At 38.2% G+C, this 15123-nt stretch overlaps 1 protein-coding gene across 2 annotated transcripts in view; it reads left to right on the top strand.

Moving 5' to 3' along the window:
* Positions 1 to 1580: 1580 nt before the first annotated feature.
* The window catches only part of Fam174a (family with sequence similarity 174 member A), a 33550-nt gene continuing 20007 nt past the window's right edge, over positions 1581 to 15123 (top strand). For both annotated transcript variants that reach the window (XM_055628348.1, XM_055628349.1), the window contains exon 1: positions 1581 to 2187. In XM_055628348.1, coding sequence (XP_055484323.1) covers positions 1754 to 2187 — 434 coding nt within the window. In that variant the 5' untranslated portion in view covers positions 1581 to 1753. The remainder of the gene's footprint in view (positions 2188 to 15123) is intronic.

The raw sequence follows: 15123 nt of genomic DNA, 5'->3' as shown, positions 1-15123 counted from the left end.
TGATCCTCTTACAGCTCCTCCAGCTCCAATAGTAAAAAAGATTTTAAAAAAAGTTGGGAAGTAAAGACAATAGAGAGGAAACCACTATGCCCAACATTTTGACAATAGGGGACAACAAAGAAGACTGAATCCTAGTGGCTCAAAAAGTGAACCCAACAGCCTACTTAAAACATCCAGAAAGGTGTTACAAGGGTGTCTATACTAATCACAGCAGACTGACCTGAAGGCAAACAACAGTGTATTTGCACAAATTATAGTACAGCAACTCAAGGGAATAAAGGATTGGGCTTGTAGCAATCACAGATCTCTTCTCTTGTGGGTTAAGAGAGTGTTATGGCATTTTTGACCCCTGGGAAATGCCTCAATTCAAGACTCAATTCAAATATAATTAAAAGATTTATTGATTATCTGCTAGCAGGGCAACAGCCTTAAAGCTGAATCTCAGGTATTCAGTGAAGGAGGGGTATGAGGAATGGTTATTTAAAGGCAAAAGCACAAGAAGACCTTCAATATTTATGCAAGTTTACGTGGTTATGGCAACTCAAAACAATCTTTAGTTATCTGCATAAGCAAGCTGCAGAAGCCAAAAAAAAAAAAAAAAAAAGCAGTTAGTCATATATCATAACAAGTAGATAGTCATGGCTGCACATTTTTAGGTGGGGGTCACTGAGTCAGGGTTACTGGGACTGGAGTCAAAGACAAAGGGCTCCAAGATGGATGCTTAGTATGAAATGAAGTTTCGTTAGGCATCACAAGAAAAATGCTCTAGCTCTTGGTTGAAAATGGTTATAGAACTAAGTAGAATTCATTGGTCGATGCTTTCTTGCTTCATACTGCTTGCCTCGAACTTGCTTTGTACGTGAAGGCTCAGTAGAGCATGTTTTCAGTTGTGATTTTAGCTGTCTTCAGAGTGATCCTGATGGTTGCCAGTACAAGAACTACAGTTCTAGACCCTTAAGCATCTGGCTCTTAACAGATGTTTAGAAAGTCTTGAAGATCTGTTTATTAAGACTGAAAGAAAGCTCCACAAAGAACAGAAATTCTAACAGCATGTACGAGTACTGGTTAGCATTTTAGAATTTTCTAATCATATTTATATTAAACCCCTGTCCCACTGTTCCAGGAAAAGTCAGGTGTCTGATTTGTCTCAGTGTTCCTTGATGGAAAACTTTGACAAAGTCAGAACCCTTAAAGCTAGACAAAGCTCTTTTTTTTTTTTTTTTTTTTTTTTTTTTTTTTTTTTTTTTTTTTTTTTGTCTGTTTGGTTTTTTGTTTTTTGAAAAAGCTCTTTTTAAAGTTTGTAATCTTGCTGAGGGAACTGAGACCAAAGTGTTTACTGATTCGACACACTTTTGAAGTCTGGCCTCACGGAAATTTAATCGAGTTTCCTATCACTCATATTTCCCCCACATGGAAAGAACTGACGCAGAGTTTGCTCGTTGCCGAGGTTGGACCGCCACGTTTCCCAGAGCCGCGCGGCGCCGTAGGTCGGACCTCTGACGTCACTGAGCGCGGCCCGCCCCTACATATTAGCAACCGGAGGCGTCCGTAGCAGCAGTGGCTGCGGAGATGTACGAACTTCCGGTTGTCCCAGCAATCCGCTACCACCGGCGAAGCGGCCCGGCGCAGTCTGCTCAGGCTGCTCTGCGCGGGCGAGTCGGCCCTTCGCCGGTTCCCGGCGCCCATGGTCGGCGCTGCGGACCGGGAGGCCGGCCCGACGGCTGCGGCGTGCTGAGAGGGCGGCGTGGGGACGATGCCGACCCCGCGTGGCTCCTCCGGGCCTTGCCGGCTCCTGGCTCTGGCCCTCGTCCTGCTCTTGCTCCCCGCGATGAGCGGGTCCGGGGCGGTGCTTTCGCCTGCGGCCAGGGCGGCGCCGGGATCCGGGCCTCCCGAGCCCGGGCCGCGCACGCTGTCCCCACTGCCTCCGGGCCCCACGGCTGCCCAGCCGCCTGGCCAAGCTCAGGCTGAAGCCGCCGGCCCTCGGGGAACGGAGAGCCGCAATGGTACCGGCCCCGGGGCGGGGTCTGAGGCGGATGGCCTTGGAGGAAAGGCCGAGAAAGGCTCCCTTGGTGGCAGCCTGGCTGTGAGCCCCAATCCTGGCGACAAGCCCATGACCCAGCGGGCCCTGACTGTGTTGGTGGTGGTGAGCGGCGCGGTGCTGGTGTACTTCGTGGTCAGGACCGTCAGGTGAGGCATAGCCTCCATGGGGCTCCCTGCGGCCTAGAGCAGGCTGACAGGTGACCTGCTCCTTGAAGAGGGAGGATGTCTGTGACCTGGGCTTGACTCCCTTCCTACTCCCGGTCAGGGACTGGAATGTAAAACCATCTGGTTGGCTGTCATAATGGCCTGTGTTACCCTAGCTGGCGACACAAGCTGTTGCCTTTCGTTTATAAGTCACCAACCCATCTCCAACATATCTCTCTGAGGCCCCCTCTGCCTTAAAGTACCCCGAAGTGGAAGTGCTCCCCCATCCCCTAGAATTTTGATTACACTGCTGTGCAATGCTACTGCTCTTCAGTTGGTGTAACTAACTTGTCAGTGTTTTTGCCTGTTAGAATGCACAGTTTGTGAGTTGGGGTTCCATCAACATAGCAAAAAGTCCTGGTGGATGATTTACTTTTCCTAAACTTAGAAGTTCCTCCTTACCAGTTGTATTTCTTTGATGGTGCCCTTAATCGACCCTTAGTAAGTTATACTCAATTAGAGTTGGGTACTACATCTCTGGAGAGGTGTCAAATAGAGCAAGACCCCACCAGAAGGGACCAGCCAAGAAAACAGCTATGGAAAAGTTAATTGTTTCCATTTGCATAAAATAAGAGCAGATGGTATTTTGTGGTTTATTGTTTTTAAAATTACTTCACACTTTCCCTATGATTGCACACTACCATTATTTAATGCACATTTTTAAATCATGGAAACAAAATTTTGTTTTTAAAAAAATTTTTGTGAATGGAAAACGAACATGACTTGTCTTAAGTGGTTGATTAAAAAAATACAATATTTATGTCTATGTAGTCCAAAGAATCTTACAGAATTTGTTTTTATGACATATTAATTAGCTACAGTTTTACGATTTTCCAAATAATACATTATCTTACAAGTGTATAAAATATAGAATATATACTGGTAAGATTTGAAGTTCTACACTGAAGCTGATATTAAGAAAATACCTCTTGTCAAGTTTTGGTGTCATATATATATGAATCAGAAAAAATTATTAAATTGCTCCCTTCTTTTCCTAGTTGATATGATTTTGATCCATTAACCATTACAAATAATTGATGCAGAAGCAAATGTGAAAATCTAGTGTTTTTCTGTTTGGTTGGTTTTCCTTTGTTTTCTGTTTTTATTTTGTATATACAGTTTAGGCCAAATGTTAAAACAAACAAACAAATAAACAAACAAAAAAAAACGGTCATTCTTTTTACTATTTTTAATGAACAGTTAACATTTTAAAAACATTTTAGATCAATTATTTAATTTTTTTTCATATTCTATTGGTTAGAATCCACATATATAGGCTCCTGAAACCCTTAATAACTTTTAAGATTGTAAAGGAATTCAAATCACTTGAAAAGCCCTCACATAAGCAATATCATTGAGCTAGAAACGGTTGATTTACAAAGGTTGGAAAATCTACACCCACTTTGTGATTGGGAAATTAGCCGGTGTTCAGAAGGTATTAAAAACTTGTGACCACCAAAGTGAACTTTTTGATGTTAAGAAATCTTAAAAGACAAGTAATTTTTATATACAATTTTTTTTAACACTGTGTGTAATTTCTGTAAGGACCAAATTATCCTTGGTACATACGTACCATACATAGGTATGATGATAATTTTCTTGATATGCTTCTTGTTTTTGTTTGTTTTTCTTTCTGTCCCACCTTATTTGTAATCTTCTATAGAAATGTTTACTGCCCTTGCTTTTCTACATTTATTTCTGTATAACTTAAAAGAACTCAGCCTTTTCTGATTCTGTTGGCTGATTCAGTTATCATGTTGTATGATACAGCCAAATCCAGAACTGTGACTGATAAAAACTGCATACATCAGGCAGCGTCTAACACATTGGTGTAGTCCAAGTTCTAAATTTAGTTGGTTGCCGTACATCTGAAACTTGATTGATGCTGACTAAATTGAGGAGATCCAGAACTCACGCTTTACTTCCAGATTGTGCTTTTCATCCTCATTATAGTGGTTGCTCATTTTGGCTCCCTTTCCAAAATACGTGTGACAGAGAACCAGAGTTGCTTATTTGTGCCAAGGGAGAATACTCCCGAATCATTTCCTTAACTGATGACATGAGGTGAAACTGAGTAATTTAATTATAAAATTTTATGTCAAACACTATGAGACCTGGGAAATGTGTTGTCTCAATCTAACTCAGCATCATATGTGTTTGGATAGACATAACTTATACTGGTACTGTAGAATGATTCCAAGCAATGGCATTCTTTCTGTAAAGGAACTTGAATCTATCACAGGAGTACTCTCGGGGTAAAGTAGACTTCATAAAATGAATACAGCCTCTCTGTGAAAATGCTTCTTGTCTGTTTTATTTACCATATGCCCATTGTTGAACCTTGTAGCACTGTTCACAGTGTATAGAGAGCACACTGTTGCTTAATGAATATTAGTTCATTCTTTAAGTTGCTGAGTAGTTAAGTTGTAAGGATTAGAAACTTAAAGGGTAATTGCTACTTGCTGAGAGAAGAAATATGAAGATCTCAATTATACTTTCTTTACTGTAGGACATTCTTCATATACTAAACTGTGTAAGGCTAGAAAACAATTATAGAGGGTTACTACAATTTTAAGTGTGTATATTTATTATATACAAAAGTTTCTATTATAAGTTTATGATTAATTTTTCTTGCCATAAAGACTTTTTTTTTTTTTTTTTAATGCTATGCCACTTTTAGTCAGTTTGGTGCATCTACTTTTCTTTCTTTCAGAAGTTACTGGACTTCCCCAGACTCAGAAGTCAATGAATTAGATATAAAGAGCTTTTGCAATGGTAGCAATGAGCACCAAATTTAGCATTGATTGTCTTCATTCAGCCAGTCAATATTTACTCAGCTGCTCTACACTGGGCAATCACATTATCATTCTGAAATAAGTCAACATTACTGCCTCTATGGCATTTAGAGCCTGGATGAGCACAAGAACATTTATCAAACACTAACATAAAAATTGCAGCAAAGGAGCAGTAAAGTGTGGGCTTCCTACTCATTATGTTCGTCCTTTCTAGTGGTCCTTTTCCACCTTCCCATCTTGGCTTCTTTGGATGACAGGGACCATGTGTACATACAATTATTGTACAGCAAATAAAAAATAGAATTATAACAATTATGTCTGGTCCTGTTAATACTTAGCATACAGAAACTACATTGCATTAATTACTGTCAATTGTAACTGGAACCTGTAATCTAAAGTATAAAATGAAGCTTTCTTCAAAGACTCTTATTTTGTAACTAAAGTACCACATTTGATATTTTACCCGCCATGTCCATAAGCTCATCTATATGAATAGCTAATTGATGTGAGTTGCACAGAGTGTCACATAATGTGAACACATTTTCTAATTTAATTCTTGCAAAAATCTTCAAAGTAGATGATACTCTTCTAAAGGAAGTTGAGGCTGAACGAAGTTGAGTGGGTTGTCTGGAGCACATACATAGGACCTCTAAGTTGTGGTTGAATCCAGTGACTGTGGTCTTTTAACAGAAATTCCTTATTTAAAGTGATGTGTACATTACAGTAGCCAGTTAATTTGTGGAAAAAAATGATGTGGGTAATGTTTATGGGTAAAATGTGATTTTTAGTGGACATTACTCTACAAATTGAAAAATAAGACAACCTAGTGTTTATTGATATTCATTTCTGTGCTAAGCTGAAAGTAATTTAGTTTGCTATGTCAACTACATCCCATCCTTCAAAGATTTTCTTTATTTGCTAGAGAGCATCAGAATGGTTGTATTTCAAAGCAACTGCTACTGCTAGACATTGTCTTGTTTGTCTGCATGTTTTCCTTCCTTTCTTTTTTCTTTATTTCTTTTTTATTGTTATTTTTATTTATTAATTTATTTTTTTGAAATAGAGTCTATGTAATCCATCTGGCCCAGTACTTGCTGTGTAGAACAAGATAGCCTTAAACTTGGAGGTAAACCTGTCTCTGTCTCCTGAGTGCTGGAATTAAAACTGTGTGCTTCAGATGTTCCGGAAGGCCATAGGAGGAGAAGAGGGAAGGAGAGTAGGATTGGGAGGAGATGAAGGAGGGGGCCACAGCTGGGATACAAAGTGAATAAATTGTAATAAATAATAATTAAAAATTAAAAAATGTTGAGGTATAACAAAAAAGATGATAGTAAATAAGTTAGAAACTTGTAATGGTAGAACAAAATCAAAATTTTAAGATGTAGTCATCAGTCAGAAAAAATACTGTAAAAAAAATGTCCAGCTCCCTATCTGCTTTCTTAAGAATATGAATTTCTTAATGAATTTCCCTACCAGTTATAAAGCTATGTCATTGATAGAAATTCAATTTAGACACTAATAAAGATAGAAAGCCTGCATATTTTTAAATATTAATTAGTCACTGCCATCAATTTAGTAACTATTTCTAAGTACCTGTCAGTAGTAGACCTTGTGATAAGAACTAGCAATGCATAAGATGAGAATTTTTTAGATATCTTTTGATAGTGTCATTTGTGCTCTGGTTTGTCATCACTTACTCAAAGAAGAAATACATGTTGAATATATTGTATAAAGAGTTGTGAAACTGCTTTGAAATACATATAACAAATGTTACTTCTCAAGGAATTGTATTTTTTTTTTTGAGACATGAAACTTTACTAAATGTTTATGCATATTGTGAAGTAATAGTGTTAAATATGCCATATGGCCTATTTTAGATGTCAAGATATGACAGTGGTGGTGGTGTTAGTGGTGAGACAGTGTAGGCTGTCAGTCATCACTATGCAATGAAACTATTGGGGAAGAGTAAGAAAAACCAGAGAGGAGTGGCCATTTTACACTTTTCCTATATCAAGGAGGACAATGCTTCCATCCAGATATTTAGTAAAGTAAGTAGGCCTGAGCAGAGAATGTAAATACTCTGTAGGGACAATAGTAATTATTTCGTTGAGCTTTATAACAGAAATACCTTCTGTCACTCTTCTCTCTCTATGAAACATGAAGAAAAAGAAAAAAAGAAAGAGAAAGAAAGAAAGGAAGGAAGGTAAGGAAAGAAAAGCTCAACCATGTTTGTAGCAGCTTTATTCGTAATAGCCAGAACCTGGAAACAACCCAGATGTCCATCAACGGAGGAATGGATACAGAAATTGTGGTACTTTTACACAATGGAATACTACTCAGCAATTAAAAACAAGGAAATCATGAATTTTGCAGGCAAATGGTGGGATCTAGAAAAAATCATCCTGAGTGAGGTATCCCAGAAGCAGAAAGACACACATGGTATATCCTCACTTATATAGACCTATAAGATAGCATAAACATACTAAAATATGTACACCTAAAGAAGATAAACAAGAAAGAGTTCCAGGGGTAAGATGATCAATCCTCATCTAGAAAGACAAAGGGGATGGACATTGGAAATAGGAGAAAACAAGTAACTAAACGGTAGCCAACCAAAGAAGGCACCTGAAAGACTCTACCTAGCAGTGTATCAAAGCAGATGCTGAGACCAATAACCAAGCCTTTGGCAGAGTGTAGGGAATCATATGAAGGAAGGAGGAATTAGTATATCCTAGATGGGACAGGGAGCCCCAAAAGGTCCAAATATATTTAAGCACAGGGGTCTTCTATGAGACTGTTTATCCAACCAAGGACTATGCATGGATATAACCTACAACCCCTGCTCAGACATAGCCCATGGTAGCTCATTATCCAAGTGGGTTCCCTAGTAAGAGGGACAGGAATTGTTTCTGACATGAACTCATGAGCTTTCCCTCCCCCCTGAGGGAGGAGCAGCCTTGCTAGGCCACAGATAAGGACATTGCAGCCATCCTGAAGATACCAGATGAGCTAGAGCCAGACGGAAGAGGATGAGGACCCCCCCCCATCAGTGGACTGGGAAGGGGGCAGGGAGGATATAAGAGAGGGAGGGGAGGTTTGGGAGGGAAAGAGGGAGAGGGCTACGGTTGGGATACAAGTGAATGTATAAAATTATTTAAAAATAAAAAAAAATATTTTAAAAAAGAGAGAGAAGGAAAAGAAAAGAAAGAGCTGGCTAAGTGAGGGAATTTACTAGAATCTTGAGATACCAAGAAATCAAGGGCAAGAAAACTGAGGAGCATGTAGAGATCAATGCAGATTTAAGCAAGAAGGATATAAAGCCATCACAGGACAGAGGTCCCTGCATCTGTACTGCAGGCATGCAGCTTTTCAGTGTGTTTTGTTTGCATACTTTTTTGTCTTTCAGCTCAGGAATTAAATGCTTGAGGAAAAATAAATATCCTCTCTTTTTACAATAAAGATAATGTAGCAGGGCAGAAGAAAGCTGGAGTCTAGCCTGCTAGTCTATAAAGACGTTCAGATACACATCCCCTAGTATTCTATAGAGGAGGGTGAAGAAGTTTATCATTCTGTAGAAAGGGTCAGTTCTGAACAGTTCTAGTATAGTAATGGCTTATTTTGTGTTAATCTTACTGTGTTGTTTTCTTTTCTGTTTTCCCAGTTAAATTCCATTTTAGTATAGCCTGTTAGGAACTTAGCCTCCTTTCAATTTATTCTTACTTTCACATCTAAGTTAAGTGGTACCCTCAAAGTTCTGCTCAGATTTGCAGATCATGGAAACTAATGGTATCTACCTGCAAGGATTAGATCTATATAAAATGGGTAGCTCAGTTCTGCCAGTTACAACCATTTACTGCATTTTGGGGGTGATAATGGTTATTTTTCTTTTTAAATGTGATCTGCATTCTACCTCACGTCTCTTATAATTTAAACAATCAATACTTTTGAAATTTTCCTTTTCTTTTTTTAGACTTTTTTTTTCCTCATGTAGCTCACTCAGGCTGGCCTCAAAATCCCTATATATCTGAGGCTGTTCTTGGCCACATGATCTTCCTTCTTTCATCTCCCGAGTACTGGGATTATAGTTGTGTACTATAATGCTGTTTTTGAGCATTTCATTTTTGTTTATGATGATGATGATAATGTGTGGCCTGTGTTGTGTGTGTGTGTGTGTGTGTGTGTGTGTGTGTGATGTGATGGTGTGATGGTGTGATAGCCATGGCCCACAAGAGGAGTTCACAGTGTAAATCTGAGGAGTTGATTCTGTCTTCCTTTAGTGGGATCCGGGGATAGGATTCAGGTTGTCAGGCTTTTACAGGAAACACATTTATTCACCAAGCTGTCTTGCTGTCCCAGAATGTTTTTAATACAATCTTTTCACTTTGTCTTTCTCATAAGTGCTACTACATTTGGTCAATACTTTTATTTTGTATATAGCAGAAAAGTAAAGCTATTATATATTTTTTAGCTGTTAATGCCAGGACTATGCTTCTGGATGTTTTCATATCATTTGGACACACAAGGAAATGGATAAACATATGGTGTTCTTTGATATGATCCACTCTAGACCCTGCTGAGTGACTTCAAGAATGGACAATAGGAAAGGCCTTGTCTTATGCATCAACTTGTATTTACTGCTGATCATTTGTATATATGGATGTTATCAGAAAAGTGTTTGAAGGATGGTGATAAATTGGGACTATGTTAAAGTATAAATAAGCAAGTTTTATGAGCCACTTTTGAATCTGTGCAAGTTTGTTCCTGGTAAATTTAAGTGACTGTTAACCCTCTCAAATTCTCTGGCTGCTGGGACTTCAAAGACAACAAGTTATGTTTCTTCTCAAGAAATCAACTATCCAGTAGAGGTTTTTGATGATTGTGGTAATAAGTTGTAGATCAAGCCCAGTGTTGGAGAAAAGGGCTCTGCAATCATATTCTGGAGACAGAGACCATTTGAAAAGGCATGTATTGTCAACACTAACTGTTGTGTGCACTGAAGTATTTGTGTATAATTAACATGTGCCCACTTCAGCTCTGCCCTCTGACCCGGTTTACTAGGAGGATCTCCAAAGGATCATCACTCGACCTTTACAGAGAAATATTTGGTTACTGTTAATGGTCATAATTGTACAGGCAGGTGTTAGGGATCTTTTGGTCTGTAGGGAGATGATCCTGACGAGGTGAAGTGTTGTAAGCAGTGATTAATATTTACTAATAATTATCTTTTAGTAATGCTGCTGTTAGTCCTAAACAGCTATATACCCAAATTACCACACAGAGACTGGTTTTATTTAGTTAACCTAGAAAACAGTGCTGGGCAATAGTTACTCCATCCTAAACCTCCAAGCCCTAATAGTTTCCTAACATTTAGATTTCCCACATTATACTTGCTTTTTGTGAAATCTTAGGTCTGGTTCATGCTCCACTTCCTCCAAGATCTCTCCTCCAGCTCGGTCTCCAAGCTCTCCTCCTGCCCTTTTTCCTCCCACTCATTTCCTGCCCTCTAGCTCCTCCCATCTTTCCTGTTCTTTGGCTCCTCCCAGCTCAACATTGTGTCTAGTTACTTTATTTGAAAGTTTACACCAAGTTGAGACAGGATGCTTAGGATTAGTATCACAATGCAATATCCGATTGAAACCTAGAGTGTGTGTGTGGGGGCGGGGGTAGAAATCAGCATTTGAATGAACAAGGGTAAGGTGTATACATTAAAAAAAAACATTATACCAACAGTGAAGAATGAAACAACTCCTGTCAGTACCATCTCTGGAGGCACTGGGTGAAAATTTCCAGAGTCTGATCTTGTGGTTTATTCTTTTACATTTAAACACAATAAAGCTTTGGAAAAAGATTTCCATGTGACAGTTAGCACAACAAAGCTTTAGGCATAGCAACATAGAAACAGGATCCTTAGCAAATAGCAAAGCACCTGTGACCTTTACAATAAGAAGGAGTTCCATTGGCTGAGGTCAGGGGCCTAGAGAAGGATTTGTAATAGGCATATGGATAGATTCTATTGATAGGAGATGCAAAGTACATAGAACCTCTTTAATAAGGATGGATGGATTCTGGTCACTGAGAAACAAAATATAGGATTACAGTCTAAACAATGCTCAGGATATTGGGGGATTCCAGTGGAGCCTGGCTCCTAATAGAATGACAAAGAATCACCAGGTTGTTTGACCACTTCACTCTGCATTCCAGGAGACCAGGCATCATTCAGTTCCTTCCACTGAAGAAAATAGGCACATGTGAGTAATAATCCTGATTTCTACAGTGATTACTCTAAACTGTGCTTCCTACAGGCAAGAAGTTTTGGATTACTAACTGTGTATTCAAGAATAAACCGTCCAATTTTGCTTAAATGCCGGTTCTGGTTTTATTTCGTAGAGCAGGAGCATTTGAAGGATTAGGAAAGCAAAGAATCTGAGAAGACAGGAAGGTGTATCTAACCCTGTAATAGTAGGAATAATATGGACATGGCATCCAAGAGCTTTTGCACTAAAATGTCCCATTTGTCTATGGCCATGCCACCCTCCACATGCCTGATTTCACCTGATACATCCCTCTTTCTATGTCTTTTATACTCCTTTTCATAGCCTCACTTTTTTTAATGAGTATTTTTTTTAATTTTATTTTTTTCTTATCAGTTACATTTTATTAACTCTGTATCCCAGCCGTGTCCCGATCCCTCATTCCCTCCCAGTTCCTCCCTCCCTCCCTCATCTCCACCGTGCCCGTTTCCAAGTTAACTGATAGGGGGGACCTCCTCCCCATTCATCCGATCCTGTTTTATCAGGTATCTTCAAGACTGGCTGCAAAGCTCTCTTCTGTGGCCTAACATGACTGCTTAGTTGAAGTTTTCTTAAACAGTTTTGCAAACGTGCAACATTCGTGCTAACTACTTTTCTTTTTGTTTCTACTACCTATATCCCATTTGTGCATTTCAACCCATAAATAAATCAGTTGATCAATCAACCAATCAATCAGTCACTACCCATTGTTGTTTGACTCTAAAATAATGACCATGGCTAAGCCCATCAGGCTTTAAGCGATGGCAAACTAAAAGTCACATAGAGAGCCCTGGCTACTAATTAGGTCACAAAACAAAATGACTAGATAGGAACAAGAGAAAAGAAAAAGATGGGGAGTAGAAAAGAATAGCCTCACTTTTAATTGCACCACTCTGAGATATCTGTAAAGAGGACAGTTTGTAAATTAAATACCTTTGTCTCCTTTCATGTATTTTTTCCTCTTTTTGTTAGCTGTGGACACAACAATTTGTACTTTGGCTTCAGCAGTATCAATTCTCTCTTTTTTTTCATTTCTTTTTGTTTATGGAATCTTGCTTTTCCCTGTATTTCCTGGTCTGGTTGGTGGTTTATTTTATTTTTATTTTTTTGCTTATATTTTCTAACATAGGGTTGCATATATGATCTCCAAATCTCCAATTCATTATATAACTGAGGCAGACTGTGAACTATTCCCAGGCTGTGAACTATAGCCCAGGCTGATCTCCAATTCATTATGTAACTGAGGCAGGCTGTGAGCTATTCCTCCTGACTCTACTTTTGGAGAGTTGAAATATCAGGCAGCCATAATGCTCTGGTATATAATGTGGTGAGGGGGCCACCATTGCAAGCCCATTACAAGGTGTAACCACCGGAGAAATTACACTGCCCAACAGATCTGGTATGAAGGAGGTTTGCTGGGGGAAGGGAGAGGAATGAGGACCTGGAGAAGATGGGATAGAGATAGTGATTGAGACATGAGGGCAGAGAGAGAGACAGAGAGAGAATATGTGGGGACAGAGAGAAGCTGGAACAATGAGAGACAGCTGTGCCAGGTGTGTGCTGTCAGAGGCATGAGCAATTGCTAGACCCTGAAGGCTGAATCCCCTGTATGCTAACATATAGACCACCACACCTGTTTCCTATGTTGGTAAACACTTTTTTGCCTTAGAGAGCAGGTCTTTGATTCCTGAGTTCTCTATCTAATAGAATGTATCCCTAACAGTTTGTTCAATCTTTGTATCACTGTAGTCTATTATCAGTATCTATATATAGAAGAATTTCAACTGACACCTGGTGTGTTTGGTTATAGAAACAGGAAAAGGTGAAAAGAGAGATGCCCAGTTAGAGTTTGATTATGCAGCACATCCAGTTTTGATTTCGTGGTGAAAATTTTAGAGAATGAGCATCGTAGATCACTACTTACTTGCTTTATTACTATTACAGAAATTGCTTCAGGTTAATTCCTGTTTACAAATTTCTACAGTAATTCTTGGTTATGGTTACTTCTACGGTAAAGAAAGTAAAGATAAAATGTTTTATTTATGTGAAAATACAAGTATATAATTATATAGTTCTATATTTTTATTCTGAGACCTACTTTGCTTTTTGTATAAGCTCATAGAAGGTACATGTGTGACTGTGCACATGACCTCATTCTAACTTGGTTGTATTATGAAACAAAGATTATAATTTATTTTGTTTCATATTTAATACACTCGTTGCATGTAGCCCATAAAAGAAAATGAAAAGAACAAATTTATGAATCAAGTCAGGTGCTTTCACTTCCATAGAGTAGGAAAGTGGAGTTTTATTCTGTTATGTTTATTTTATATGACATCAAACACTTTTACATAAAATTTTATCAAGCTTACTTTAGTACTTTTATTTTGATTCTATAAATAACTGGTGCATATTATTGAAACAGAGATAGTTCCAACTACACTGAATATATTTTTTAATGTTTCACCAAGGAATCTGCATCTCTGTTAAGACAGCCACTTGAATCATTTATGCTGTGATTAAATGTAGCTCAGTATAGAGTACTGCCTCACTTTCCCTGCCATTTTGGGATTCCAAACTTTTTTGCTTATTTTATATAATATTCATAATATTTACTAGCAACCAACAAAATATACTTTTATGCTGCCGTATGTATTTGTTATGCCTAATTAAAAAGTATGCATATGAGTAGCTATATGTATATAGTTATTAGCACAGTTATATGTATGAAAGTAAAGAATAAGGGCTGGAATTTAAAACCTTTTCCGTTACATTTTGATTGAACAATAACGTAAACTAGATAGTAAAAGATAAAACTAGCTTTTTATGTTAATGTGTTTGTTTATTGAAATGCATATTATGTTTTATATTTAACATCTTAAGTTCATTGGGTCAACACAATTATTTTTAAATTTTTTTGTTTTATTTTCTTGATAAATATCACTATATACAGCAGTGTTTGTATAGCAGTTGATATTTTTATGGCATGTAGCTGTTATGATCTAAGTGATGGATGCTGCAAAGTCACATCATGGGACAAATCTCGTATGGAAGGTTTATTGGGAAAGGGGGTATACAGAGGCTGCCTCTAGGAAATGGTAGAGGGAGAAAGCGGATAGAGGAGGCACTGGCTCTTTATAAGGGGATACAATGCATGCACTAGGGACAGTATGTAATTCATGGCAACAGTGGAAATGTGTACTGGAAATTTGTTGCATCTTGGCAGCTAGTTATGATATATCCTGTTGTCACTGGGTCCCTGGGGCAGGCCAGTGGAGTGCCTGGTTGCTAACAGTAGCTGTCATCACTGTGTGTATCACTAGAATGAGAAAAGACATTTTTTAGAGAAATAGCTTGTCTAGTTATGTTGCTATAAAGCTTTTAAGTTTTGTTTAATTTTATATGAGGTAATATGTATTTTAATTGATAAATTTATTTTAATCATGATGCATCTCCCACTTAATATTTGGCACATAATTATTTTGTCCCAGTGTAGGAAATAGGTTCTTGTTTTAAAGAGATTTTTGAAAGACAGTGTTTGCATATTTACTGAATAAATCTACAGTGTAAACTATAGTGAGACTATGCCCAGACTATACATAAGCTGGAATAAATTATAAAATTCCTAAGTCAGTACTGTCAGATGTTTATACCATTCCAAGGCATGGGATATAATATTAGACAATTGCATTTATCTGGTGCTGAATATTAGGACATCATTCAGCTTGTGATGACATCGGTTGTAGTTAGAGCATTAGCTGAGTGAATCCAGGTTATTAGCATGTTGCCCATTT

The sequence above is a fragment of the Psammomys obesus genome, unplaced genomic scaffold (assembly GCF_907164565.1).
Source record: "Psammomys obesus unplaced genomic scaffold, mPsaObe1.curated_primary_1811, whole genome shotgun sequence".
Taxonomy (NCBI): Eukaryota; Metazoa; Chordata; class Mammalia; order Rodentia; family Muridae; genus Psammomys; species Psammomys obesus.
The sequence above is the reverse complement of the archived record's forward strand: the minus strand, read 5'-3'. Positions and strand labels throughout refer to the sequence as shown.